Genomic DNA, 24,471 nt, shown 5'->3' with positions numbered 1-24,471 from the left:
AAGGAACAGGTGGAGCTGAGGGACGCTGCCTCAGTGCTCAGCTGCCCTGGAAGCTCGCTTCACTTCTACACATGCTGCCCTCCTTCCCACGTGACCCTTTCCAATTTAGTTAGCTGCTTAAGAGACAAAATATAACTACATAATCATCTTCAACACTCCCTAACACCTGACTAACATCAGGGAGAAATTTCCTATTCAAACTTGCCATCTTCCTTTCACTATACTCAATTTTATATTTCAGGCACAGTTGGAAGCAATCTGTTCATTGCTCTCTGATACAAAGAGGACAGACCTGCATCGGGTGGTACAAACATACACAGCCACGTACGGATCTCTTTACCTGTGCTCCTTCCCTCAGCACAGGACAAAAGAGTTGTTTAATCAACAAAAAATTCAAACTTCAGGCAACCCTAACCTCTAAAATCCCTTCTTGATGTAAAAATCGATTTGTTTCATGGAACGAGCATAGATACGAACATAGCGTATCTGACAGATCTCTCCATTACTGTCGTGCCACGCAAAGAATTCTGGCAGATGTAGCTGTTAAGACCAAGTTATGTGAAGACTTCCCTCAGTGACAGCCCACAGCTGCCTCACAGGTGAACCGGGCAGCAATGGCATGGATGGGAACGGGAAAAGAAGTGGCACATAAAACAGCTTGGAAACAGCATAGCAAAAAGAGTAATTCCATGGAGTAGAGGAGAAATGAAGAACAGAGCAGAGAGCTTCTTACAGCCACAGGCTCACCAGCTTAAACAGTCACATACCTAAAATTTAATTCTTTAATTTGCTTGTATTAATTCCACATGTTTTCAAATTGCTTTTATATTTTGAAGATTTGCAGGTAAGAAGCATCCTCAAAGTTGTTTTCACTATTGAAATCATGCATATGACAAAGAAATAACCACAAAAAGAATGGATCTGACTCACAGGCCCAACTGTGGTTACACACAGTTGAGACCGGATTAAAAATCCAAAATGAAGTCAGGGGAACAAATACCACACGATCAATCAGTTCTTTTCTTAGATTTAAGCTAAATCCTAAATTCTAAAAAGGATCTTCACTTAGACAGATTCTTCCATCTAGGTGACTGCAAGTCCCTTCCCTCATTTGGGATTGCTGCACATGAAAAAAAAAAAATATTAAAAGACAGAAAGAAGAAAGGAAGTTTTACAAAATTTTGCTTGCCCAGTTCAACTTGGAAAATGTATTTCTTTAAAGAGAAAATCTGTTTCTGATTTCAAACATTGGATATTTTATGAGAACACTGCCAAGAAAAGAATCCAAGGAATGCCTTTACATGCACAGAACACATGAGACAACTGGTGAGCAGGCCTGTGATCCTTTAAACAAATAAATAATAAAACAAAATCTCCATTTCTACCATGAAGCCCTTCTCTAGGGAGCAAGCAGCACATGCCTGGGATTTTTCGTGGATAACTTCTATCATAACTTCTTGCTATTATTAGTATAAAAGACTTCCCTCTCAAATCCACAGCTGTAAGACAAGCAATGATGGAAAATACTTCCCATGCACAGGCCAGCACTAAGCACAAATGTCTGCTTCACAGTGTTTCTTGGCACTACTTTCCTTCAACCAGAACTATAAACCAAAGAGAAACTCCAGGCAAATATCACAGGAACGTGACCTCATTTTTAGCACATGCCAACAAATTGCAGCTTATGAACCTTCTAGGAATCGAGCTTTTTGGAAGAAAAGAGGTTTCAATCTTCCATTTATCTCTGTCTAATTCCAAATTGTAACAATCATGTTACATTGCACTATGGGTGCCCAGCTCTGACCAAGCACTGATGCAACTCCTGTTGTGCGTACCAGGGTGAGCTCAGCAGCCGTGCCACGGAACTGAGAAGCACAGGGCCACCTTGGTGGAGAGGCAGAGGCACGCACCACTCATCTCATTCTCTCTATCTCATGGATAATGGAGAAGGGGGCTGCAAGAACAGGCTCTGTGCCACTGTGCCACCACTAGGGACTGTGCAAAGAGAGTAGAAAAAGCTACAAGAAGGAAAATTAAGAGGCAGCTCCATGGCCAGGCCCCTGAAGATACGAGGAGATGTGGTTTTAGAGAAGGGATTTCATCAACTGATCCTACACAAAGAGCACAGCCACACCACCAAGCTCACCAACTTCGTCACTCCACAAACTCACCACCCACAACTTGTCATATCAAGGCTGCTCATCATAAGACTGAAAAAAAACAACAAAAAACAAAAAAAAAAAAACAAAACAAGGTGGGAGCCAGGGCAGTGTATAAACAACTTCACCACCCCTCCCAGAGCCTTCAGAGCCTAAACAAAAACAGTATCTGAGAGACAGACCTGCTGTGCAGCTCCGAAGACAAACAAATCCTCCCCCTCGATGAGTTCCCAAGCACTTCTCTCCAACACATGCTGAGGTTAACAGAAAGAAATCAATATTAATACCCCAGCTGATTATTTCAGGATCCTCATTTTCAAACCAAAATTTAATAATGTACTGCATGGTAACCAGTGCTCTTCAAGGTAGGGAGAAGCCTACTGTAAACTAATAAAATAGTAGGTTAGAGAATACAGTATGTAAGGGCATACAAAGAGGAAAAACACTCCAAATACATGGCTATTCAACACAGCTTCCCAGTACCTTGGCGAGTTTGAAGCACGGTCCTACAGTAAGCTCTGTGTCTCACAACTAACAGCTTGCCTTACAAACACAACCTGAACAATTTGACAACAGTTCATCTGGAGATACATTAAAAAGCACGGCTACTTCTGCTTTATTCTGAATTTCACCGTACAGAATTATTGCTGGACGTAAGACTTCTCTGAAAACTTTGCTCCTGGGTTCATTTTCAACCAGGTGCTCAAAAATACAGAAGAGCGAGTCCTACCAGCTGCCTAGTTACCCAAAATGGTTTATCTGCTACGCTCTTTATTTAAACAACTTCTGGTCCGTATCTCTAAGTTAATGCTTTAAAAGGTTTCCACTGTCACTGTTTCTAAATTCCAGTGATCCGCTGAATTATGTCATGGACTGAAAACGCCTTGCTCTGCAGTTTAAATAGAGCTGTTTTGTTTTGGTTGGTTGGTTGGTGCTTGGTACACAGCAGCAATTTCATTTAAGATAAACCCATACGCAGCAAAATCGCGCCATTACATTAATTAAGGTTTTGCCTAGAAACGCGGGTTCACTACTCCAAAATCGGCCGGAAAGAAACTTCGTTTCTGCTTTTTCATTAACGGTTGGCAAGCCTACCGAGATCCTTAGCGCAAATAGAAGCCATTGGGAGAGCGAAAGTAATCGGCGTTTTGAACAGCTCCGACAGAGGAGCGAAATACTCAGAGCACGGTCTGACAAGCAGCCAAGCATTGAACCCGACCGGCTATTCTTTCATTGGAAAAGGGTATGTTTTACAGCTCCTAAACTCCTCCTTACAACAGCTCCGCGCTGTCGGCTTCCAACCACCGCACCTCGGTAACAAAAAGCTTCAACAACGCCGATTTTGAATAAAAACATTAACAGAACGTTCTCAGGAATACCAGTTAAAACCCTCGATCCCTCCCTCCCTCCTTGGCCGAGCACACCCCCGTTCCCCGAGGCTCCCCAGCAGCCCCTCTCCCTCCTCCTCCCGGGCCCTGAGACCCCCGGGAGCCGAGCCCCCACTCCGCCACACGCCCGTCCTTTTGTCTGCCGGCACTGCGGCATCCCAGCGGGCTGCCCGTCCCGCTCCCTGCTCACAAAAGAAGCAACACATCCGCGTTCTTCTCGGTAAAGCGTTGAATAATCAACTTTTTTTTTTTTTTTTCTCTCTCTCCCCCCCCAAAGGATAACGTCTCAGCGCCCCTCCTCCATCCCACACACAACCCAGCCGGAAACGAGCGCGGGGCTCGGCCCCGCTCACCCTTCAGGCAGAACATCCCGCACCGCTTCGAGCCGCGCCGAGCTGAGCTCCCGAAGCCGCCGCCGCCCGGCCCCGCCCGGCCCCGGCCGGCAGATGCAAGGCGGCTCGGGAAAGGGGGAGATGAAAGGGCCGCGGTCAGCTTCCGTCCATCCCAGCTGCTCTCTGCATGTGCCAATTAACGGGCAGGCATTGAATCGTATCACCAAAGCTGGAAAAGACCTCCAAGTTCACCCAGTCCAACCGCCCACCAATATTTATCGCTAAACCGTGTCCCTCAGTGCAACATCTAAACGCGTCTTAAACACCTCTAGGAGTGCCTTAGCCACCTCCATGGGCAGCCCATTCCAGTGCCTGACCACTCTTTTGGAGAAGAAATTTCTCCTAATATCCAACCTGAACCTCCCCTGGTGTAGCTTGAAGCCATTCCCTCTGGTCCTATGACTTGTCACACAGACCCCCCCCCACCTCGCCACAGCCTCCCTTCAGGTAGTTATAGAGAGAACAATAAGGTCTCCCCAAACCTCCTCCAGATTGAACAATTCCAGTTCCCTCAGCAGCTCCTCTTAAGACCTGAGCTCCAGACCCTCACCAGCATGGAAATCACACTTGTGGGTCTCTTCCAACTCACGGTATGTTGTGATGTGACTCTAAAAATCACAGAGGATGCAGCTCAAAGAATTTCTTGCATACTCCCCTTTTCTGCACAGGAGACCTAAAGGAAGACGAGTGCTCAACCTTGGGCTTTTGTTTTTATACGGGACACAAATTACAGCCCTGTGTGGAGTTCACTTTTATAGGGCCTGACGCTAAACTGCAAAGTAATGTGGGAACAATGCAAGGTAAGGGTCAGGGTAACTCCCTCGCTAACAACTGAGAACTGCAGCCCTCTGCAAAAGCATTACTTGTCCTAAAATTCCTCAGTAAAGCCACATTCTGATAAAGGACATAAGTAAACACAGTGTCTTTGGGAAGGGCTCCAGAGAAAAACCCTGGTGCAGACACCTTAAGAACAGGAGTGTAGACTATAGATGGTGAGGCAGAGTTCATGAGATGCTGAGTACTGTTAGGCATGCTTAGGTCTGAAAGTAGCACTTTTCAGTGATCTGTCATAGTGCAAGAAAAGTGGCTTCATTTTATAGCAGGCTAAGAGTAGGATTCTGCATCCAAAACATGGGGAAATTGCCGCAGAGCAGCCCCAAACCCAGAAGAGGTTTTTATACAGCTCAGCCTACGTGTACTTTTCCAAATTCTGACAGAAAGGTTCCAGACTAATTTCAGGACTTCCCTATGCTCAAAGAAACAAAAGGCCTTTTTCTCTTAATTCTGTTTTGTGGTGTTCCAGGCATACACGCACAACTTCCTCTCATAACTCTTCAGTGGGTTCCAGGAACAAACACTCCATATAGGCAAAACAAACACAACCATATTGTAGCTGGAGGAAGGTTACTTGGATACCAGAGGGATTTAAAGGTTCAATCTTGTTAAATCTACTCATTAATTACCTGGAAGGGGAAGCAAGCAATGCATCAGTGCTACTCACAGGGGACTGGGAGCAGCTGCAACACTCTGGTGGGGATTGAGAAATACCATAGGGATCACAGACATGAGCAAAAATGCACTAAAAAGAGGCAAAACCAGCAATCAAGCAGCATAAACACAGTGGGGAAAAAATGTAAATTCAACAAGCAGTCACTCTTCAGTACTCTGTTCTATCCACCATCTCTCTGCCTTACCAGTAGCAGAGAAGCTTGCATGGGATCCCCTTGTCTGGAATTCTGATATCTGTGGGAAAGAGGGAAGGCTTCAAACAAAAACTGAATAAAATAAAATACAAATGTGCAGATTTGAAGAGGGGAGCGGATTACAAACAGGCAAACAGCAGTCCAGCATCTATTCCCCAAACACCTGAGGGGATAGAAATGATGGTGTGCTGAAAAATCAGAAGGGAGCACAGGAGGTCACACATGCCCTCTTTCCTCAGAAAACTGAGCTAAGACCATCCTTAGAAGACAAGTCAATACACCTTTGGTGTGACACTGATGCATGTGGCTGCTGTGCTCCAGATTCTCTGCAGCTTTACTCTGTCTTCTAAAAGCTGCCATGGCCATTCTGATCAACTAACTGGATGCTATAGAGGACTGGCTTCATAGAGGAGACCATGGCTGGCACAGAGAATTGTGCATTCCCTGCCTATCTGTACAAGTGGTCATGGTCATCTGAAGAGGAGAGTTCCAATCACATGAAGTCAGGAGTCTTGACGTATCAAAGCTTGTCCTTCCAGCACAAGAAAGACATGGAGCTGTTGGAGCAGGTCAAGAGGAGGGCCACAAGGATGATCAGAGAGGTGGAGCGTATGAGGAAAGGTGAGGGAGCTGTGCTTCTTCAACCTGGAGAAGAGAAGGCAGAAGGCTCTGGGGAAACCTCTGTGGACCTCCAGTACTGAAAGGGAGCTTACAAACAGGAGGGGGAATGACTTTTTTATGGGGGCAGATAGTGATAGGACAAGGGGGAATGGCTTTAAACATTAAAAAAGGAAATTAAGGTTTGATGTTAGGGGGAAATTCTTTACTCAGAGAGTGGTGGAGCACTTGCCCAAGCTGCCTGGAGAAGCTGTGGGTGCCCCATCCCTGGAGGTGTTCAAGGCCAGGCTGGATGGGGCCCTGGGAAGCCTGATCTCACGGGACATCTGATTAAACACTTTTTCCTTTCAAACCAAAGTCCATAGAGATGCACATTTCTGATACCATGGATGAATGCCAGCCAGCTTTTGAAGGAGATTTTCTAAAGCCTGAATCATTCTGACATATTTCCCTTTCAAACTGTGTGTAAAATACACAAACAAACAACCCCTCCCCAAAAAACCCTGAAAAACTATCCAAAGAAAACAGCTGGAGTCAAAATACCATTTTGGACTTGAAGGCTCTCACAGCCCAACAACACTGCCTGTCTGCAGCCAGCTCGGGCCCCCCCAAAAAAATCAGTGTCAGAGCTTGCCGGGCTGAGTGGTGGCCACAGGATGGTAAAAGAGGAGAGATGGAGAAGTTCAGCTCCAGGATGGGCTGAAAGGAACGGTCTCAGCCCCAGAACTAAGCACCAGCTGACAGGACATTAATTTATACTCTGATACTCTGATAAGTAACACTGAGTAGTCTCCTAACTGCAACACAAGAGAAAATATTTGCTGCTCTCTTTTATATTTCATATTATTACATTACCAGTTCCACCTGAGGAATTTTTCACTGATCAGGGTGGACTTTCCTCACACAGTGGGGAAGGCAAAGAAATATTTTAAAAATTATTGTAGAAGAAGAAATGTATTTGGAGAAGCTCACAGCCTAGCAAGACAGCAGGAGACAACAAGGCTGTGTCCTGTCCTGCAGAAAGTAACCTGTGGGAATGATTTGCAGTGAATGGACCTTCCCAAACTATCAGTGCTCTAGCTATAGCACGAGCTACTCACACACTCTTGAACTTGCAGAAACAGGAGTTGGCCATACTTCTCAAGAATGGCATCAGAAGCTGAATTTTCTAAATATCAAAGCAAGAAGAGAATTGAATCTTGAAGACTTAGGAGCAATAGAGAGGAACTAAACCATATAAATATCTGAAAGTGCTGCCCATCATTAAAACCATCCTTTTCCACTAAAACTTATGAAACAATTTCAAACTATTTTCTTTCTTTAAACCTAAAACACTGTCGTTTTCTTTGAAGGAGGCACCTAGATCTACTTCAGCTGTATGTAAATCCAGGAGCCAAATGCCAAATTTAAGTCTTTTATATAAAAAACAGGTTTTCAAAAGACATCTTTATTTCTGTTCCTACAATATCTATAGCTATAACTGGTAGAGTTTACCAGTAGATATTACACACGCATATGAAATTATGGCTTCAGGCTACTACTACAAAAAAAGTTAATCTGTAATAAACCCAGCAGTCCCTAAAGGTGAAAAGTACTTGGCATTAAAAACAGTGAAATGAATGAGTTTCAGAATGGGCTATCTTCTGCCTTAAGTGAGGAAGAAAACAAATAAAATGAAGCCACGAATCAGTTTGCCTTATCTTTTGTTTGCTTTACTCTTCAGAGCAAGGGCACAGAAAGGACAAAATCTTTTTAAGAGTTGCCGCATGTCAAGGAAGGAATCTGCAACCAAGTTCTCCAAATTCATTCAAATAAGAAAATCATCCTTTTGCCAGGGCTATGTTTCAAATTATCTTTGATTAATCGATACAGCAGAGCTTCACCAATAATGTTTACTAGTAAAATAAAACAAGATATGACAGAACAAAGAAAAACCCGTAAGCACCTTCATTTGCTCAGTCATCCATGCACAGCTCCAGCAGGTCACCACAGGGATACCACATGGGTTTCCCTTAGGTTGGTCCTTCAGACTGGCAGGGAATTTCACCAGGGCTGCCGAAGAATGTTTCAAGGCACTGGGGAACATGAAAATCAAGGGTGGCAGTAAGGACACCTGGAATTACCTGCATTATTGCTCTCTTTTTAGTCTAGAAGGCAAATCACACCTTAACAGGTCAGAGCGACAAAGGCATACCCTTGTGCACTGTCCTACAAGGAGGAGAACAGGCTGTCTCCCTACATGTAGAATTATAACATGGCACAACCTAATACAGAGCAACCATCCTTTCTCTACAAGCTCCCCGAGGCTGTCAAACACAGGACAAACACAAATAAAGAAGCAGAAAAATCAGTTTCTATTCTTGTCTAAGGAGCTCAACTGTGCAGGCAAGCCATCAGTACAGACTGGGAGCAGTTTTCATTCATACTGTCAGAAGTGCTCATCTAACAAACCACAAATAGCTCACTGAAATATGAGGCTTGATAAAACCTGCACTACTTCAAGCAGTTCTCTTTAGGGACAACCAAGTAATTGAATATGAACACAAAAGTATTTGCGCTTTGGCACTCGCTGTCCTTGAGCTGCAAACTGAGGCAGTGCCTTCATCTGGAGCTGGGTGCAAAGGGACACAGCAGCGGTGCGTGGGTTACTACAGCACCACGTCAGGAAACACTACTGGACCCCTACCTGTCCTTGTTCCTTCCTGAACCAGCCCCCAGTGTGTGCTGTGACTCCTCCTGGGACAGAAGCGCTCTGCCTCTTCATGGAGGTGCCTGCATTGTGTGTATGAAGCACAGAGCAGGGAGAACTAAATGAGCTACTTCTCATTTGACCTGATTAATTTAATGGGTTTGCTGCTTTCCTCTCATCCCAGGTGAACGCCTGCTAGAGATGACAGAGGAACTGCAATCTCCTCGGTGTCAGGCTCAGCTCACCATGCCCCTGGCTGTGCCACCCGCTGCTCTCCCTTCACAAACATGGGCCAAGCTGGCTACAAGTCAAATGTATAATGCTATACCTGCTTCTGCCATTGAGTATCACAATGACCTCTTCTTCATTCGAAAATGCTGTATTTATCATATATAGCACTACATGCATTACTCAAGGTTAATAAAATGGAGCTAACAACCCCTGGATGAAAGTTTCCATGTAAGTGTACACCATGCTATAACCATCCTGACTCATCTGCTCTTAGCACTGTTGACAGCAATGGAGAAAAGAAGGTTTAAAAGAATCAGTGGAAATTACAAGCAAGTACAGCCTCTACTTCATCGGCCTCTCTACCTGTTACAAGCACTGAAATTAGGCATGGCTGACTGAAGTTACAAGTATGTTTTTTCTATAGGCCCCTCTTTCATTAATATAGTCACTGAGGAGCTGTAGCTGCCAGTGTCACGTCAGACCTGCATGTGTGGCTAATGGACATAGCCATGGTTTGCACTGTACCCTGTGATTCAATCTGCTTCGGTGTTTGGTTTGACAACTTCTGAGCAACTTTGTCAAAAGCCTTCCGTGCAGTTCTCGCATCTTTTCGTTTTGAGTGATTCATCTGCAAACTGTACACCAATTGCAATGCATTTCATTCACAGCTCATAGCTCCCTTTGGTGCACTGCAAGGCTCAATGTCCAGGGAAGCCATCTGCCTCGAGAAGACACAGTGCCAAGTAGGAGTTGCCGCACCATATGTAAGGGAAGCTCCAGAAGGAGCAGAGAGTATACATATTAATTACCTTTCTCTGAGATAGAAAATGCGCTGTACTCTCAGGTGTCCAAAATACATCCTCACGTTGATAATACACTTTGCACAGATATCACAAGCACTTAAGCCTCACATTTTAACAGACCACTTCAGTTTTAACTTTGAGCAGCAAGCTACACATAAGGTTATAGTTGAGTTTTCCTTTCAATTCACCAGAAACAGACAACATAAGCCTTCTAGCTATGAGAGGGAAAGAATGAACAGATAAATGTCAGCAAAGGAGCAGGTGGATGGATAAATGGCTGGAAAATCTAGAGCTTAATTAGCTTTATTTTGTTTGAGATTCTGGGGATAAAAGACAAGAAGAAAACATGTTTCACAGTTTAAATTACAAGCTGTCAAATCCCCTTTTTTACTAGTTCCAAATAGTGCAATAGAAACTAAATACACTCTTGCAAAATTCATTAGCTTCAGTCATTAAACCACACTCTTATATTTCAAATTCACTTCTTTTTTTTTTTTTTTTTTTTTTCCCCATGTGTAATAGAGATCAGAAAAGAAAAACAAGGAGCTATAATATTTGCAATGTCCTGCCAGAGTGGTGAACTCTGACCACTCTGAAGACAAAAGCTCCCTCAGTTTTAGGGGACAATTCATGAGCAGTTGAATAACAACTGCATGAAAACAGAAGATTTCAAATATGCTAGCATTTTATTAGCAGGGAGTAGGAAAGCACATACAGTGCATTGTTTCCTCTCAAATGCTGCATACAGCGTCCTGCAGAAAAACACTCTGTTTTATAAAATACAGAGAGCTAAGAGGAAAATATGAAAGTCAGGCAAAACTGATGTCTCCTCTCTATTGATAGGGAGTTATCCAAATTTTTTAGCCTAAGGATTCACTGAATTTAGGAGAGAGGTATCCAGGGAAGAAGAAAAAAGCTGTGTGTGAATCATGAAATACAACTTGAAAATATTCATAAAGCTCAAAACCACACCCTTAGGAAGAAAAATCACAGCACCCTGTTCGTTTCTCAATTGCTCAAAGAAGTAAGCAAATGCTCTTCTGCGAAGAGCACTGCTCTAGCTACTGCTCTAATTCAAGCATCACGTTAAGCTAACCTGCACAATGAGCTGGATTGTGATGTCCTTTTCACTTTGGAAATGCACAGCTAGCACTGGTGCTACTGTATTTGTTTGATTTGCATTTCCCAAGATTGTGCTCTGCTATAGAGACCAAGAAATGTCCCACTGGGAGCTACACTGCAAGTGAGATTCAAATTGAGCCACGGAAGATAAAAGTGGTGTCACTTCAGAGATTAAGATGCAAGTCCATAATAACAGGTGCCATAAATGAACACCTAAAGGAACATCAACAGCACAAAGCTGCTAAAAGGAATCAGCATCTTCCCTGGGAGCTGCAGCCACCAGTTCATTTTGGGGGATAAGAGTTATTTATACTATAGAAATAGCAAGGGATTGAAATTTGGCAAGGATTTTATGAAAGAAAAAGCAACAATGGCTGGATCCATGTGTTTTTTTTATAAAACAGAAGTAGGTGTGCTCTTGATTAGATGATTCTGTGACGCCTATCAACATTTCTTACTTGAACTCTGTTTCCGTCGCTTGCAAATTTTTGTCCAACAAACCCACTTTCAGATCCCACGTACAGCAATGTTTACCAGAAGACACAGGAATGAAGGAAACGTTTTGATTAAATTTGCAATTACATACAACCATGCAAAAGTTGCTACTTCCAGCTGTAGTTAAATAGTGGACTTTCAAATAGCTCCAGCTGTTTTATCAGCAGGAAGAGTTTTGAGTGCCACCGTACATCACTAAAGTTTTAAACAACCCTCTGCTGCACAACCACACAAAAACACTAAGACAAATAGTGCATGCCTCGGTAATTTAAGCAGTATCTCTGCTCCCAGCTGAGAACTGTTTCCACAAATGCATAATGTCCAATAGTTTCAGCTACAGAACCATCAGCCTTAAATACAAAGACACAAACCAAGACATACAGGTTAATTGCTACAAAGGCTGCAAATACATATGAATACAACCAGTTTTATCTTTGCGTGTAGAACTTACATGTGGAAGAAAAATCTATTACAAGATGAATAACTGAGCTTTATATCAAATCACTCACTTTTTCCACTTAAGTGTTTAGATTTTTATATGCTTACTTGTATATAAAATTGTCTATAAAACATTCATTTCTTTTTCCAAAAGACAAAAAAAAAAAAAAAGTTCCATTAAAAGAATATAAACCGTGCAGTATTTATTTTGGAGTTATTCCAGTCTTTTACACAAATGCTTTTTGAGGTTTCCATAAATGCTTATTTATGAAGTTGCCAGAAGTTTGAAGAACCATTTTCACAGACACACACACACACCCCACCACTAAATCCATCACATCTTCTGACTTCTAAAAACACCACCAGTTCCCTCAGGTTTATAGGCCTTTATCTATGTTTTAGTTGATAAATTTTCTTCCTCTTGAGCACAAGATCTCCTGCAAAAAGCATACAGAAAGAATCCCCACTAAATAATTTTACATTAGAATAGTATGGATTAAGTGATCTTGCTTAAAGAGATTTACCATTCTTGTTACTTCTACATCTCTTTACCAAGGAAAACATGATTACTGCTCTTCTGCAAAATCACCTCAGTTGAACTGGAATACATCAGAATTGTGTTCATGACTTAAAAGCAAAATTTTTAAATCCATTTGGACTTTATAAAAAGACCATCCCTACGCTTTGAGACTCGAGATCTACAGTGATGTTAGATGATGTCAGAGCTGCAAATCCCAAAACTGTGCTTTCTCCAAGAAGCACTGAAAACACAAACTCCCCAGCGTTAAAAAAATTCATGGCCTAGAGTCCTGACTTTGAGTTCCATGGCCTTTGGAACACTGAGGAAAACTTATCATCTGATACTACCAAACTTGTTTGATTTTACCAAACACTGAACACTACAGATGGCATAGATGGGACAACGGGGAATGGTTTTAAACTCCCTGAGACAGGGGAGATTTAGGTTAGATATTAGGAGGAAGTTTTGCACTCAGAGAGTGGTGATATTTCTAAGGTCAGAGCTGTCATCGGGATGATAGAATTCCCTCTATCAGACACACTACAGTGGCACCAAGGGCTGAGCCCACAAGGAGCATGAATTTAAAGAAATTCCCACATTAAAAGCAAGTTTGAAGTTTATACTGGTTTTGGAAGGAGAAAAAAAAAGCTATGTCAAACAGTTTAATATTAAGACTTGGCCAACAGACAATAAAATGTTAGTGGCTGCCACCTTTTGAACTCTGTTTGAATTAGCCTTTAAAAGACCACAGTTACAGGAGAAAAGAAATTTCTCTAACTAATGAGTCCAAAGAAGTTTTTCAGGTAGAGCAGCCTGAGGTAAAAAGCAGCCAAGTCTTTTGATTTTCTTGTGGTGCTGAAGGGCTGGAAATCGACCAATTGAAACGGTGGCAGCGGGTGAAAAAAACAGAGAAATAAGGACAGACAGGAGCTGGGAGGAGAGGAGAAAGCATGTGCTGGTGAAAATCTCCTTTCCACCCATTGCCACCTATGGACAGACCTCACAGGGGATACAATGCAAAGGAAATCACACAACAAATATAGTCAGCCCAAGTGAATGCAGGGTTCCAGAGGAAAGTCCTGCCTTTCACACAGCCCCATGGGTCATCTCTGTGTTGATAAGAAAAAGGAAGGACAACCAAACTCAGACTTGGCGAGGTGTTCTGGGACTGCATTGTGACCTGTCTTACTTTCTGCCAAGTCAAGGTAAACACGGTGAGATTTTTGCCACAGAGTGACTCGGGTGTTATCTCTGAAGTTAATTTGCTATGTCATGCTTGCAATAACAGTAAAGGTCTGGAGGGGAAAAATGTTCACATGAATGACTTTTATATACTTCCTTATGCCAGAAATAATTCTTCATGCACTCAAGTGCCTTCTATCCAGTTTCAAAAAACAACTCCATCAGTACTTTGCAATACAGTATTATTTTTTTTTTTAAGGAAAAATCTGCTGTGAGCTACAGTTTGAGGATACCTGGCAGCAGGAGCAGCAGCATGCCTCCATTCTCCTATACCTGCCTCTTCAAAGTTCTCCCAAGAGTAGTATTTTCTGTGAGGGAGACCAGGCTTTAATCCCTCACAAAGAGAGCTACCTTGTGCTCACAGAAATGCCTTACAAAGCCACAAGACACAGGTCAGCAGCACCAGCCACGGAAGGCAGTAACAACCAGGCAAGTTGACTCAAGGAAGGAAGGTTCAAATTAGATGTCAGGGGGAAGTTCTTTACAGAGAAAGTGGTGAGGTGCTGGCATAGGCTGCACAGATCCTCCCTCCCTGGAGGTGTTCAATACCAGGTTGGATGGAGCCCTGAGCAATCTGGTCTAGCACCAGATCTGGAGGTCAGTGGCCCTGCCTATGGCAGAGGTGCTGGAACCTGATGATCCCCGGGGTCCCTTCCAGCTCGAACCATTCTATGATTCTATGCCTCAGTGACTTCCACAAGCTGGGAAGGCACCTCCAGACTTTGCTTTACCGACAACTCATGTGCAGCCATGTGTGATTTTGCCGGCTCAACCTGTGGGTAAGGAGCTGACTGAGGCTCACCTCTGGCTCACCAGATCGTTCATTTCTCCAGTGAAAAATGAAAAAACACCTCTCAAATAGACCCTCGCCAGCATAAAGAAATATTATACTTCCCCAAATATTGTTGCATATTTAAAAAAAAAAAAAACAACACCAAAAAACATATTAAAGAAGAGAAGCACAGAAGCAACAATTTGCTCTCATTTCAAGTCCTTCAGCTTAGAGGGCTGAGGAAGTAGAAGGATCCGTGAGATCAAATAACCAATCTTTATTTTGCTATCGACTTTCATTGTCTCACTTAGTAACTGCTTCATCAGATGTGAAGTCTAATTGCTACCATGGGTTCCAAAATGCACTCTGCTATTCTGAGGGTTTGAACAATGAAGCATGAACCATCAGACCTGAACTGCCTTCCGTGCAAACAGAGTTCAGCAGAGCAGGACATCAGGGTGTGCCCCATATTTGCAGTTAGCATTTACTTTTTGTTTCTCTCGCTCGTTTTAAATTGACAAATCCAACCAATCTCACTGCCTGCTACTGTTTGCAAGTCTCAATCTGCAGCCAATGCAGATTAGCCATTTTGCTGGTGAAATACCAAGCAACACATGCTGCCTTGTGCTTGTCACCTAGCAGCCTCACGGGAATGCAACATGAGACGGGAAGAGCAATGAAGCGGCAGAAGAATAAGAGGTTTAAAAAGACAGGAAGAGAAACAGCTCAGAAAGAAATTGAAATTAAATGAATTGCTTTTCTATTAACCCTCCTTCCTGTACGTGTACAGTTAGCCAAGGGAAAAGGTAGAAGAGCCGGTGATTTGCCAGGCTCTGTCAAGGAACACTGGAGGCAAAATTATTTTGACAGATATAATTTTAATAGGCTTTCCGCTATCTTGAAACAAACAGTCCAATTTCCTATACAGCAGTATTCACTCTCCCAGGCTGCTACACATTTCACTTTTTTCTAGTCTGCTTTTGCCTCAAACCATGCAGGTTAATTTGAGTACTAAGGACAATACTGTTTGGAGTCCTCAGTTTTACAAAGGCTGGCAAGCAACAGTCCAATGGAGCAAAGCTAAGCATTCATTTATCAGACATTTTTGCTCTTGCAAACAAAGCCAGGACAACTCAGCCAGGTACAAACACTCAAACCACTCCAGTGCCACGTGAGCCTGACCTGCAGCACTGTGTGAAACATTTGCAGCTGTGAGAATATGGCTGATACAGCCCAAACTCCCTACAGCCTTGGCATCCCCTGCCAGTTTGTCAGCTCCTTCCATCCAGAGAGTCAGTCAGCAGCACACAGAACAGATTTTACAATCAAGTCACATGGTAACCTATAACCCTGTACAGGGGAAATGAGCCCCTCATAATCATTACCTCCCTCTACCTTCCTTTCAAAAATAATGTATTATCATCCCAATAGGAGAAGGCACATAAGCTTTCGTAGCTTGCTGCCCAATTACGGAAGGAATTCTGCCCTCCCCCTACAGCCTGCACAATGGTTTCTCTATGTAAATCACACATCCAATAACGCTCTCAGAAAAATTAGTACACCATTAATCCATCAGTAAAGCTTCCTTCCTCATCTCTGCCTTGTGGCGTGAGTTCTGGGTAAGGAATGCAGCATGAGAAACTTTACAGAAGTTAGGCAGCAACTGGCAGCAGATCTGACCTGCTTGCCAGGTCTCAAACATGCTGAAAGCAGAGCTGATGATGCTGCACAGCAGAAATATGACAACAAAGTAAAAAATACAGCAACCAACTGCAAATGAAAGCTCCTGTTGTAGAAGTTTGTCAGCAGTGGTGAAAGGGGTTAAAAAACAACCTTCAAAGCACAGATGAAATCGTCTCCTAGTGTACTGAGAGCAAAGCACAAGTGTATACATCCTGTGTTAGTGTTCTTGCTTCCAAACTATTTACTAAAGCCACAATTTATTCTGACTCAGAACTAAAATTCTGGTCAAATAGCTACTAACTGCTCCCAGAAGTAAAAAGAAATAAAAATCACTTTGAAGTTCAAACGTCCTCACAGAGCCTGCCTGCTCTTACAAAGGAAACCTTACAGCAGAATTGAATCAGCCTTACACTTTCCACTAACAAGCCAGTGCTTTGGCAGCAATAGGGGGATTACAATCAAGTCATCAAGTCATTTTGTCAAGTATTTTTAAAAACACACATGCACATATATGCGCATTACAGTTTGCCAGCCAGTAAATGCCCAGGTAACAGTAACTCATCATAATATCAAAGCTGCAAAGTTCTGAAATTTGTTTTGATTTATGGAAGCATGAGGCACATTTGGATAAGAACCTGACGATCTCTACTCCAAAAAAAGTCAAAACAAACATAAAAGCAGTTGTTTAAGGTTTCTGATAAGATATGCTCCATGCTGTGCATTTCCAGGGTTCCTTCAGAGGTGTCTATCCCGCATCCTAGATGTTTCTCCTCTTCTCTGTACAGCAATTACCATTACCATCCCACCATCAACTTTACTTTGCATCTCTGATTTTTTTCTCAATCAACTCTCATAAAACAAAATACATTAAAATTTTCCAGCAGGACCACAAAACAATCCTCAAAAAACCACCTGGTGTGTCACAAGAGGAGTCTTAAGCGGCTCATGGTATCACAGAGAGAAGAGAGCTGAACCTGCCCAGAAGATCTGCCACTAGCCACTACTGGCCACAAGAAGCATCAACAAAACTTACCCACACACCACCACACTCAGCACCTTTATGTTTCCTACACAGGAAATCAAAGTTATTTCCAGATTACTTTAAGTTTCGCAGTTTCAACCTGAGGGGAAAAAAAAACAACAACTAGGCAAAGCACCGCTACGTCTCAGCTTTTGTGCTGCCTTCCTCCTCCTGCTCCCACCCCACCTGCAGCTCCCAAGTGAGCAGCTCCGGGCTCCCGGCAGGACCTGGGTGGCTGATCACCGGCACCGACCACGAGGGTGAAAGAGAAAGCGAGTCACCTTTTCTGCGTGGGCTCCTGTAGGTCCAGTTCTCATCATCCTCGTCTACCTGCTGCACGCAAATGGAGGAGAGCTCACCATCGCTGCGAAATAATCTCTTTGTCTGCCTTGACAAGGAGGAGAAATTTATCCAGCTTACAGCACGCGAGAGGGAGCCTGTGTTTTGTTTGAGTTTGAAAGATCTCGAAACGCACTCCTTTTTCATTTTCCTTTAAGCCAGCTACCGGCCTTGGTTCCAAAACGACCTTTCTTTAACTGTTCCCGTCCGCTTTCTCAGGGCTTTTTGTGGAAAGCTAACCAATTTCAAAGTGACTTCCATCCAGGTCTCCCCTCGCTGCGCTTACAGCAGCAGCAGTAGTGCGGAGGCAGGTCACCGTGCCAGCGCAGCTCCCCCGGAGCTGTTTGGATACAGCGCTTCGTGAGCTGCCAAAGAAAACAAAGGGGTTGGAAAGCAGCAGAAAGTGGCACCTTGCAGCGGCTCAGGCAAGCATGTAACGGCTGAGCAGAATATAGCACCGAGGCACGTGTTTTCTCCATTCTCCACTCAACAGCAGAAGCTGCAGCTTCGCTCTGTTCCCTGGCATCGCTCTGTAGGAGCGCACACGATCCAACCCCCTGCCCTGGTGCATCAGCAACACCCCATGGCAGCAGGCAGGGCTGGCAGACCCACCGTGCTTCCACTCTGAATGCTGGCTGCCCCGCTCTCTTGCGATGAAAAGCCTGACTGAAGAGCTCCAGGAAGACCCTCCTCACAACACAACAGGCTGCATGGCTATCACTTAGGATTAGAGTGAAATACGATCGGCTCGCTTTCCTAAAAGCACAACCTCAGGAGCAAAACTCCTCCTTTCCTCAGGCAGCTCAGTGGCAGTGCAAACTTCTGAACCTTGCGTGCAGAATAGGAAAGCACTTGTGTGCCTCTGAGGATTTGGAGAGAAGGGAAATAATATTCTGGGACTTGTAAGCTGCACAAGCATCCTGAATAGAGAGTGTTGAAAACATTTGTGCCCATGTTCCTAGTGGTAACATTTAAAAAATAAGGAGAAAAAAAAAAAAAAAAGACAAATGCACAGAACACAAAAACCACAAGACACTGCCAGAGATCAGATTCCCACTGGTGTGACAACTGCTCAGAAACAGGTTTCCCAGCTGTGCCATGTTTTGTCACTGTCTCTTTAAACAAGCATCTGGAAAAAGCGCTCCACATTGTGAAGGTTTGAAAGAATTAGACTCCACCAGCAGCTGCTGCAACACCAGTCCTTGTCCTGCACACCAACACCACTGGAGGGACCGAGCCTGGGAGTAAAAGACAATGTTTTAAAGGAACTCTCTGCTTTACAAAGCATTCAGACATCCCCCATACCAGGTTCATTGATGGGATTTTTCCACCAAAATCATTCAAGTTTGTGTCTGGTCATAAAAGAATACACCTGAATGTATGAAGCACCCAATAAAACCAGCTCAAGGAGAAACTGGTAGATGGGAACCCAGAAAACTAAACTAAAAAATGCTATCTATCTGAAGAATAAACATGAATGCCTTAGCATCCTAGTGCTAGCACAAGAACTGTCAGCTTAAGAAAATGAGAGTACAGTTTCAGCTATCATGTTGTCAGCCAGGTTTTTGCTATTGCAGAACATGCCCTGATCCCCCAGTAGATGCTCTCATGGCCTTCTGGATTATGCTGCATGGCCTCTTCAAAAATCATTTAAAAACAAAGGCTTTGGCTTCTTCTGAAAGTTATGGTTCTCTGACTCATAATAAGAGGATAAGGTTTAACCCACTGACTGGGAGGCAAAGAGCTAAGTAGTGTATCAGATTACCCTATGAATCAACCAGGCACACCAAAGTGACCTTTGGCTTCTACAACACGGTACAATGGGTTGGCCAACTGTCTTCTGTAAATAATTTAATAGGCTGCATTTAAATTGAGCTCGTCTGGCGAAGTAATAGTATATGTATGTACAGTGGTCTTCCACCACTCCCCAAAGTGATGGTGGGACTGAGTGGATGGGGAAATGGGAGTACATAATGATTGTTAACAAGTGCTCTTCTCGCTACATCACTTCTGAGCCCTTCTATCTTGAGTTTTTCTTCTTAAAAATACACCTCTTGTGTTGTTAGTTTATTTATTTATTTATGTTTCTTGATGAGACAAGAGGGTTCTGGAGAGGGAGTTCTTTTGATTTTACTCTTTAGACCTTTTGCTTAACAGAAAAACTTGAGAATGCGGTTGAGACATTCAACCACTGGAATATCCACTTTCAGACAGTCCATGATCAAACAGGCCGGATTTCATGTAAAAATCAAAGAAAGTGTTTTAAGTCAACTTACTGTTTCTTTTGAGAAAAAGCAATCATTGAAATTGCCAACACTGCAACAGACAGGGAACTGCTAACTACCACAGCTATTATTGTCTGAATTATACAAACCCAGACATATAAAAATTTGGCAGGAAATGCAGGATCACAGATATCCCCTCTTCCCTGTGCCTCTTAGGAGCAGATTAGAGAAAGCAACATTCAATTTAACCCGAACTGCCAGAGTAAATCCCACAGATCTGCCCAGAGTCTTGGAAGCAATTTGATTTTAAGAATTTTCCTAACCTGTCTGAAGCTCTGGCTTTATACTATGCTGCTGAGTCACAACTCCAAGAGGCAAGGGAGAAAACACTGCTTTAGGTGATAGACCATAACTATTCTACTGTTACTTTAAAGACAAATTGGTGACACTTTGTTCAGAGTTTGTGTATTATTACATTTCATTGCAGGAAAAGATTGGGATACTAGCACAGAATGTTTTTTTTTATCTGCAGGTGATGAAGGATCATAGAATCAATCATAGAATCACAGAATCACAAGGTTGGAAAGGGCCTGCAAGATCGTCTAGTCCAACCATCAAACTTATCAGCATACAAGGTTGCAAAGTTGGATCAAAGTAAGTTTCCCAAGATCAAGAGAAACAGTATTAACAGTTTGAAAAACAATATATAGTCGTTAACATAAATGGAATTACAGGTTAATCCATGCTTTAATCAGTAGCTAAGCACAAGGTTTTGTGAGTCAAAAACTTTAGCATCTTACACACTTTGGATTCAATTTAATTGTGTAATACCCTTTGTAAAGCCCTTTGAGAGAAACAAGATACACATCCAATAAGCTTCGACTATTTTCTCCCTAACGAAGTTATCATACATTTAAATAGGTTTCATATTTTCCAGGCTATGCAAGTAAAGATGAAGGCATTATTTTGGACTTACTTAATACAAACCCATCTTGGTAAAGACTGCAAAGCAATCACAGAAGAGAAAAACTAGAGCTTGAAGCAGAAATCTAAAATAGTAGAAATCTAAATTAGTCCTCCCCCTAATTTTTTTTTAAACACAAGCAAAAGCAAATATGCATACATCATCAGGATTTTCACCATTTATTACAAAGTTGTTCTTCAAAGAATTCTCTATAAATTGTTAAGCAAACATATATATGGCTCACAGCCACCATGCTTCCATAAGGCCAGCTAAAAAAAAAAGAAAAAATAAAAATAAAAAAATTTGCAAGGAAAAGGTTTTGGTTCAGTGTAAAAATTCCATCAAAACAGAAAAAAACAAAAGACAACAAACCACCACTAACCAAACACCGCAGAAGTGCTCTGTTTTTGGTTGGGCTGTGGCTTTTGGCACAATTCATGTGTTAATTTAATTTTTACATTTCCTAGTCTATCATTTATGATGACTCAACCAGATGGCAACAGCAGTGACTCACAATGCAGCTCCCTGGGGTAGCAACTGCTCCAACCACCAAGAGGACACCTCCTGCTGAGGCTTCCTGGGTGTTTTCCTTAAGGTGATAACAACTCATCACCAATCAGTCATAAAACCACTGGGATTAAGCGCAGACAAATACCTCACTGAAAGCATCCTTCCCATAGACTCAACTGCTCATCACACAGTTCTAGCTGTGGATGGTACAAGGCATAGGGTCCTCGAAAGAGGCCCCAGTGCCACCACATCACCCATGCATGATCACCTCCCCAGTGCTGCTGATCATCTCCAGGCAGAGATGTGGGGGAAACTCAATGGCTACAGGAAGCTCGTGAATCTGACATCTGTCAGTGCTCTCACAGGCATCCTATAACGTGGTCACAGCGCAAACCCACAAAATAATCCATATTTATAAATTATATCCACAGAGACAGAGCACACTTGAGCATTACAACAGGGTCTGAGCCATCTGGTTAAGATGCTGGTCCTTTCTGTACAAAGCAGAGAGCAAGAAACTCTTTCCCTTCCAGTCTGAATGGGCCAGAGGAATAAATAAATAAATAAATAAATAGCGAGCAAAGAAGGAAAAAGGAACAAAATCAAATTACTTGCCCCAGATTGCAGAAAGGATCAGCAGCAAAGCTACAAGAAAAAAAACTAGGTCTCCTGGCGACTGGCCTCATGACCTACTTCAGTATCAGCCCGGTCTCACAGAGAGCAACGCCTATTCATTGCTCTTGTCACAACTACTACAGGGCCTTTGAAGGGCAGAATTGCAAATCAAAAACTCATCTTTTGCTACTGATTTCGCCATTTTCTTAAAAGCAATGTATACATATATACACTATACCATAAATGAGCAGCTAAAAGAGAGGCCTCCATACAGTCATGTTGAATCACCCAGTACCTCAGGCTTTGCTGAGGCTACAGTCAGCCTGCAGATGGCCACGGACAGAACGAGAGCTCTTAAACACCTTTTCACAAGGCACTGAGAAGCAGCATCCCTCCTTCCCACTGCTGTAACCCTGCAAGGAGTCCCAAATCACGCAGATCCCAGATAGCCGGGACTCGGGCAGCTCCCCCAGGCCGCAGCCCGGGAGTGGGAGCAGGCAGCCGCCAGGTGGCAGCAGCAGGCAGCAAGGTGCTGCTTCACCCGTGAAGGCGAGGCAACGTGATCTAGCTGTTAGCAGTTTATTTAGACAAAGCCGATGCTATCGCTGCTTAAAATGCAATTAACAGTTCTAGTGCTTTTTCACTCAGGCATGAGTAGCCACTAAACAAAATCGCCGAACCAAAAGCTCCCGCCCTGACTGCGGTCGCTACCTCCGCTTCAGTTCAGAGCCACCCCGAGCTCTGATTTTACAACACAAAATCTCTTTCAAAAGCAAAACATCAAAAAATCTCCCAACCCCAGGGTCACTCCCTCTCCCAAGTCGCAGCTTGGCTGCCTGAGTCCACTCACAACTGCTAGCTGATAAATCCCAAGTGCTGACAGTCCACAAAGATTAACTATCAGAAGTATTGCATTTTTAAGGAGGGATTATGTTTTCTGCCTAGAGAATTATTATTATTATTATTTTCTTTTCTCCAGCCACTCAGCTACTCGTTGAGTCACAAAAGGTGATCAGTAACAGTTCTTATCAACACGAAGTCACTTGTACAGCCCCGGAGCCAGTTCTCAGGCTGCTGTCCCCACTCACAGGAAGGATGCTCCGGATAAATCTTCTTGTTGTGCTCCTGACTCCCAGGGAAAGCTGTGTCCTTGTATAAAATCTTTTCCTGCTTCACTTATATTCCTCTCTGCCTCCGTTTACTTACCCTCCCCAAACACTGCTATGAACGCATGCACTAAAACCACTTCTGAACTTATAAATGTAACTTGCATGCCCTGTTTTAAACTAAACTATAAGATGTTTACCCTCTACAGTAATTGAGAAATAAGAGATTTTGATGAAGCACAAGAAACTTGTAAGAGGTTATCCAAGTTTCCTGTGGAAATGCTGACAGCCCTATTAAAAACAACTCGGAACTACTTAAAAAAAAAAACCTGTATAAAAAACCCCACTTATTTTAAAAAAACCCCACATATTACTGAGAACCATTATGCTAGCAGGAAAGTACCCTGGACAATTAAATAAAGGTCTTTATTTCCCACTTCTCTTATTAAGAGAATATCAGAGAAACAGAAGAGAGGACGTGTCTTTGGCTTTGAGGTAGAAAAGCCCTCTGCTGGTTAACATAGACTAATTAGCACACAAATCCAAATGTTTTTATTTTTTATAGATAACAGAACCACAAAAAAAGGGGGGGGATGGGGGAGAAGGTGGGGGAATGTGAGTAAGGAAGAAGCAGAGAAAAAAATTATCAGCGATCTCAGAAATGCTCATTCTGCAGCTTATTTACTAGATCCATAAATGTAAACGGTGTTGTGTTGCACTTTTCTGTTTGTGTTTTATACACTCTTTGGCTTACAAAATATGCACTTTAATAAATCTTATTAGGTATTTGCAATAATAGAATACAAAAAAGGGAACCTCAGAAGCCAGTGAGATGCATGGGCAGACTTGAGGTCTTCAACACCAAAAAAGCAGTTCGTTTACATTCTATAACCAAGTGTCACCATTTGCAAAGGAAACAGTTTCTTCCTACAAATATGAATGCTGTTTGTGCACATCTTTTTGTCCCAAGTGCTCTCTGTTTAAAACATATTTCAAAATTAAGTCACAGCCAAAACAGTGAAATGACTTGATTTTACTGACACTGCACTTATTTCTTTTCCAGGAGGCAAGCTGGGAGCTTATTATTTCAGTAAACAATGTATTAATATTGAGAGAAAGACTGGAGAGTCACTTTTACATGCATATGCCTATGTGCAGGATGGTTGTTGCACACTTTCAGTGCATTTGTACGTTTGCATGTCTGCTTAGCCTGGTAAGCATAGAGGAAGTGTTGCAACTCTGGAGAGAATTTGTAAATGCAACCCAGCCCTGCCACGCCCAGAGGAATGCTGCAATCCCCTTTCTTCCCCCAACAGCCTCTAGGTTAAAAGAAACTCATTTCTAGGCGGGGGATGAGCACAAGGAATGTTGCTGACATGCAGACAGCAGGGAGGAAAACATGAAGTTTGTGTCTCGGTTACTGTCCTGCATACATA

General features: G+C 42.9%; 1 protein-coding gene across 10 annotated transcripts in view; it reads right to left on the bottom strand.

The window, feature by feature from the left end:
- Nucleotides 1-24,471, bottom strand: part of NHSL1 (NHS like 1) — a 162,150-nt gene that overhangs the window by 77,177 nt on the left and 60,502 nt on the right. Inside the window, exons 1-2 of one of the 10 annotated variants that reach the window (XM_085217190.1) lie at nt 18,228-18,333; nt 17,558-17,980 (exon numbers count right to left, since the gene is read on the bottom strand). The exons of 5 other annotated variants lie outside the window; for them this stretch is intronic. In XM_085217190.1, the coding sequence (XP_085073316.1) occupies nt 17,558-17,762 (205 nt within the window). In that variant the 5' untranslated portion in view covers nt 17,763-17,980; nt 18,228-18,333. Of the gene's footprint in view, nt 1-2,341; nt 3,574-3,737; nt 3,769-17,557; nt 18,334-24,471 lie in introns of those variants that run through there. 4 more of the 10 variants (XM_085217194.1, XM_085217195.1, XM_085217197.1 and 1 more) reach the window with 4 other exon arrangements.

The sequence above is a fragment of the Meleagris gallopavo genome, chromosome 2 (genome assembly GCF_905368555.1).
Source record: "Meleagris gallopavo chromosome 2, MGAL_WU_HG_1.1, whole genome shotgun sequence".
NCBI lineage: Eukaryota > Metazoa > Chordata > Aves > Galliformes > Phasianidae > Meleagris > Meleagris gallopavo.
This window is presented reverse-complemented; position numbering and strand designations above follow the sequence as displayed.